The 6173-nt window shown below is 35.1% G+C and overlaps 1 protein-coding gene across 1 annotated transcript; it reads right to left on the reverse strand.

Moving 5' to 3' along the window:
* Positions 1-4883: 4883 nt before the first annotated feature.
* Positions 4884-5756, reverse strand: LOC141401742 (waprin-Thr1-like). The gene is made up of 4 exons (XM_073982142.1): positions 5624-5756; positions 5491-5556; positions 5248-5424; positions 4884-5160 (listed from the first exon to the last, which is right to left on the reverse strand). Exons 1-4 carry the CDS (start codon positions 5625-5627, stop codon positions 5060-5062), a joined length of 348 nt encoding a protein of 115 aa, XP_073838243.1. The 5' UTR covers positions 5628-5756; the 3' UTR covers positions 4884-5059.
* Positions 5757-6173: the final 417 nt, after the last annotated feature.

A 6173-nucleotide genomic window follows, 5' to 3' on the forward strand; every position in this document is an offset into this window, starting at 1 on the left:
CTAGTTATCGGAAAAGCAAAAAAGCCAAGATGTTTTAAGGATTTCAACAACCCAATTCATTATGAATGTTCAAAAAATGCTTGGATGACTTTTCGAATCTTTTATGATTGGTTTCACAACAAATTTATAAATGAAGTAGGTTTATCTATTATACATTTTATTTGCGTATAAATACATTAAGCACATTTTTACAGGTTGCTGAATTTTCAAAAGAAAATAACTTGCCTCAAAAAGCTCTTCTATTTTTAGATAACTGTACTGCACATTTACCAATAGAAAAACTCCAAAGTGAAGAAGGAAACATAATTGCATACCTTTTACCACCAAATGTCACATCCGCATTGCAACCAATGGATCAGAACCCCATTAAAATGACAAAACTTATTTACAGAAATAAGTTACTGGTTAAATTAATAGGGGAAGGAGATGCCATTGACAAGCGTTTAAAAAAATTTTCAATTCGAGAAGCGATAATATTGCTTAATAAAACTTGGAATGAAGTTTCAGAAACAGTTTTGAAAATTCTTGGTCAAAATTAATTAATTGGGATTCAAGTGGTTACGATAGAGATGATGATATACCACACCACTAGCACTATTATTTCCACGAAATCTGGGTTGCTCAGAAGTAATTGAAAACAATTTAAATCTTTTAAATCAAGTTGCAAACAACCCAATAAGTGTAGATGAAGTAGAAAAATGGAATGAAGATGCATTTGTCGAAGGAAGTGATGAAGAAAATAGTGACGGAGAGGTATCAGAAAGTTGTCGACGAAACGCCCGTAGTATCAGATTTAAAGGCTTTAGAAGGTGTGAATACTGCCATACAATGGCTCACAAATAATGATGAATTATCTATCTAGTAAGCATATGAGCAATCTTTTAGATTTTCGCAATGATATTGTTATGCACAGTGCAAGAAAGCCAAACAAAAATACAAACTACTATTACTTTATTTATGTTAAGAAAAACTTAAAAAAAATTAAACATGTCTAAAAATTTGTGTATGTATTGCATGAATTAAAAATTTTTGTTTTTGTTTTGTTGGAATGAAATGAAATTAAAATAAACTTTTTCTATGTATATGCCTTCTGGAATGACTAGATTTTAACATTTTTTGATGGAAAAAAACGTCCAGAAATTAGAACCATTCACAAATTAGAACGGTCCGAAAACACTAGGGGGCCTAATTTCTGAGATTCTACGTATTTCGTTTCTGAAATTTCAAATATACATATTTATTAGACCGGGGCGATTTGTATGGAAGGAAAAAGACCTTAATGGGCCCTTCGCTTTTCTTATTCCCAGGATTGAACTGAGCAAAAAAGTCTACTAGACCATAGGTCTATCGTGAAAATCGATCCTCTCGATTTTGACTTTAATTTTTTTTTTATCCACGTTTTTTTTTGGACATTTTGGCTTATAACAGCCAAACCATTGAGATTTAAGATCGAACACAAGGAAACAATTGTAGCCAAGACAGTAGTTAAGAACTCTCTAATACATCGCAAAAGCATTGAAACGCTCCTTTAGGCAGTTTTGGCCTTGAGAAGGTGAAAACTTTTCGAAAAATGCCGATAAATGATACTGTGCTACAAAAGTTGACCAGAAAAATATTCAAGCGTTCTGATGCAAAATTATATCGTGTTGGGATCCATGGACAACGACAATGCCTTTAGTTCGTTTGTATCACTTCGTTTTGTTTTTTTTATTACGGTAAAAGTAGTGAAAAGCTGGGTTTCTTACATTTTCAAATTTAAACTGACATATCTTCTTTTTTCACAACGGATTTCTATTGATCCTTCTTCCTTTTAAAGGGGTGAATAAAATCTTTCGAACAAGTTATTATGTTTTAAATCGGTTAACAAATAGCTAAGTTATAGTGGTTTAAGTCTGAAACCCCCACAAAAAACTATAACTGAATCATATGGTCTGTTCCAGTATTGCAAGAATCTACTAATTTTTCCTATTTTTTTCGATAACATAATGGGAAAACTGTTATCGTAGTAAAAAATAATAGCTTCTTGCACGTTCTGGAACAGACCAATAATTTTCCAAAATATAATGTTTTTTGTTTTAAAATTTGGAATTTATTTTAAAAATTGTGAGAAATTCAGTTATTGTTTTTTTGTGGGTTTTTTCAGACTTAAACCACTATAACCTAGATATTTGTTAACCGATTCAAAAATATAATAACTTGTTCGAAAGATATTATTCACCCCTTTAAAAGGAAGAAGGATCAATAGAAATCCGTTGTGAAAAAAAGAAGATATGTTCGTTTAAATTTGAAAATGTAAGAAATCCAGATTTTTACTCTTTTACCGTTATAAAAAATAAAACGCAGTGATACAAACGAACTAAAGGCATTGTCGTTGTCCATGGATCCCAACACGATATAATTTTGCATCAGAACGCTTGAATATTTTTCTGGTCAACTTTTGTAGCACAGTGCCATTTATCGGCATTTTTCGAAAAGTTTTCACCTTCTCAAGGCCAAAACTGCCTGAAGGAGCGTTTCAGTGCTTTAGCGATGTATTAGAGAGTTCTTAACTACTGTCTTGGCTACAATTGTTGTCCTTGTGTTCGATCGAAAATCTCAATGGTTTAGCTGTTATATGCCAAAATGTCCAAAAAACGTGGATATAAAACTTAAAGTCAAAATCGGGAGGTTCGATTTTCGCGGTAGACCTATGGTCTAGTGGACTTTTCTGCTCAGTTCAATCCCAGGAATCAGAAACGCGAAGGGCTCATTAAGGTTTTCAAATCGCCCCGGCCTAATATATATTCTTGATCAGGGTAAAATTCTAAGTCGTTGCAATCAAGATACAGCCAGCAATTTTTAAGGTAGAGCTTTGTAATTTAGTATAGAAATTTCAATTACACCTAGGATGTTTTTATATAGACCCAAAGAACAGTACTACCCGATTTTCGGTATTTTTAAGGTTTTAGCTTCATTATCATACCGAAATGGCTGATATTTGGTACTTAGTCTTGGTCGGGGGTATAAAACTTTTCCCCGGAATTTTGCCGGTATAGGCCCACGCCTTCGTATAGCCCCCATAGTACGGGGCCTCCCGATCTGCGGTATTTTGAAGGTTGTGGCCTCAAAATTCCATCGAAATGGTTGAAATTTGGTATTTAGTCTTCATTTGGGGAATAAAACTTTCTATATGACAATTTTGGGTATAGGTTCATGTCTTCATATAGCCCCCATAGAACGATACCTTACGATTTTCGGTATTTTGAAGGTTATGGCCACAATAATCCATCGAAATGACTAAAATTTGGAATTTAGTCTTCGTTGGGGGTATTCAACTAACTATCCCTCTAAATATGACGGTATAGGTTCACGCCTTCACATAGCCCGGTACATCCCAGTTTTCGGTATTTTGAAGGTTGTGACTTCCACCGACTCCGAAATGGCTGAAATTTGGTAGTTAGTCTTCTTTCCAAAACATTCCATCTGAAATTTTTAGGTATATGTTTATGCCTTCATATTGTTCCCATAGAAATGTACCTCCCGATTTTCGGTATTTTGAAGGTTGTGAGTTCAATATTCCACCGAAATGGCTGAAATTTGGTATTTAGTCTTCATTGGGTGTATTCAACTTTCCCCTCTAAATTTGTCAGTACAGTCAACGCCCTCATATAGCCCCCATAGAACGGTACATCCCAATTTTTGGTATTTTGAGGTTGTGGCATCAAAATGGATGAAATTGGGTATTTAGTCTTCCCCACGAAATTTGTCGCTAGAGGTCCACACCTTCATATAGCGCCCATAGAACGGTACCTCTCGAATTTCGGTATTCTTCATAAACGAAAGGAAACTAATTGTTCAGTTTTACTTCAATACAACTCGTGGTGGAGGGTATAACAATCTCGGCCGGGCCGAACTTAACGCCTTTCTTACTTGTTCAATATTTGAATGGAATAAAGGTTATTTTAGTTATTGGAAGGCACAAGTTTATTCATTCGTGCAACAGGAAATCATTTTTGAGAATTTTTTTCATACATTTTTTCAAAAAAAACCTTTTTTATATTTAAATGGAATAAACGTTATTTTTGTGATTAACATGCAAAAGTTCATTCATCCGTGCTACAGGAAATCATTTTCGAAAAAAAATGTCGAAATGTCATAAACCTAATGTACATATCAAGCAATTTTACCTTGGCAGTCCCACACTTAACTGCTACTCCCATACACATCGGGTATGGGTCACTAGAGTCAGACTCAAGAGAGATAGGTCCGCTTCATGCACGATCCTTTTGCAAGCTAAAGATGACGGTGAGCTTTGTTGCCTGGATCGCAGCGAACATGATGTTTTTTCGACTCATAATGTCTACAATGTCGCTGATTTTATTTTGGATACCGTTGCAATTGAATTGTAGGAGCGATGCCTGCTGACGTCTCTTTGTTGGGGAGACGACGACGATGAATCCAACGACGAAGATGGAGACATGCTGAGATATGTTCTGGCGTAAAACTGTATGAAGTAGCAAGTCTCCTATCGTATCTTTTCCATTTCCTTATTTCATTTCATTAGGAAAGAACTTTTGATTACAACCGAACTTATTCAATAACAAACCTTTCCAAGCTCCGCTTTATTTTTCCCCCAGTTTAGTACGTACCTCTAAAAAAATTGAGTGATTTTTATCAAAGTAACCAGTAGATATTTGATATCCCAAAAAAACTCTTACTTGTTTGATCTGACATTTTGTTGCTTTGCGTAATGGAACCGGCATAATATAATCAATTAAAAAACATAAAAATATTTGTTTATATTCCCCCCAGGCAGTAACACAACAACAAATTCAAAGTGACAACCTCTTTAGGCGCCGCCGTCGACTTCAACTTCGAATAACACATCAAACAATTCCAAGTAAAAAAAAATTAATAAACTGGTTTTATTTTCATTGAAACGACGACATTATTTAAATACAAAACAAACATTAAAAGGCACGGTAGCTTAGCAAGACATCCACACGTCAAACTCTATGCCCTTCTTTTGAAAGATGATCGGTAATTTGTCACCATAGTTCAACACCCACTCAACCTTGAATTATGCACGTACACATTTGGGCCTCTTGGTGGAACGATCAGATTCACACTTTTCAAAAGTGCTACATTTGACATTGCCACAATAAGAACCGCTGGATCCAGCTGCAGGAGAAGAGTGAACGGGAAGCAAAAAAACAAACATGAAATATGATCTACCTCAATTAACCTCAGGGTCAACACTACACTTACAATTCTTGCTGGAAAATGGAGAAGTGTCACGGCTGCCTCCATTACTTAATAGATTCGGTTGGACACACGAGCGGCCATTGCACAAATTGGGACAACATTTGCCACCGATGGCACTGCATTCCGAGTCATGTAAACATTTGGGGGTACATGTTTGCACCTTGGTGGATGAAGGACAATCTGAAAAGAATGGAGAAAAATTACATGGCGCTCAATGGTTTGAGAACAAGGCTAAATGCTACTTACCGCCAGCAGCTAGTGACAATACAACCAAGCTGAGAGCAAACACAGTGAAAAGAAGAGTTTTATTAGCTATAATAAAATAAAAAAATCTAGTTAATATTTTATTTACATATCGCTCTTTGTAAAAACAACTAACCCATTTCGATTTTATTTGTGACGACACTGAACACGATTTGTTTGAGTTGTTTACACCTTCAATATTTAAATCAAACTGAGCTCAATGCGATCGCCATACCAACATCATAACTTATTAACGTCGTGAGTTTATTGTTTTCGTTCGACAAGGAGAGAAAAGATGATCACATCGATGTCTGATCGTTGCCATATGTATTAGGATTAAGCGGGGTTATATACTGTTAACGGGGAAAAATATGTATAATTCTTCTTGTATTGCAATAATATCGATTTCGGAAATTTCGAATCAGATTTAAATTGCATTTATTTTTTTTTAATAATGCGGGAAAATCATTTAAAATTCCCAAAAATGGGGAGGTGTCGCTGTATGGGAACTACATTAAAATATGGGCCTGAACCAAATTTCTGTGGGAATATTTGGTACCCCATAACAGACTATATGAAATTTGAGCCATTTCGTTTCCATAACGCCGTTAAAACCTTTAAAATACCGAAAATCTTAAAATCACTGTACTATGGGGGCCATATCAAAACATTGACCTATACTAAAA

Source organism: Musca autumnalis, unplaced genomic scaffold, assembly GCF_047663935.1.
Source record: "Musca autumnalis isolate F117 unplaced genomic scaffold, ASM4766393v1 scaffold_4, whole genome shotgun sequence".
Classification (NCBI taxonomy): domain Eukaryota; kingdom Metazoa; phylum Arthropoda; class Insecta; order Diptera; family Muscidae; genus Musca; species Musca autumnalis.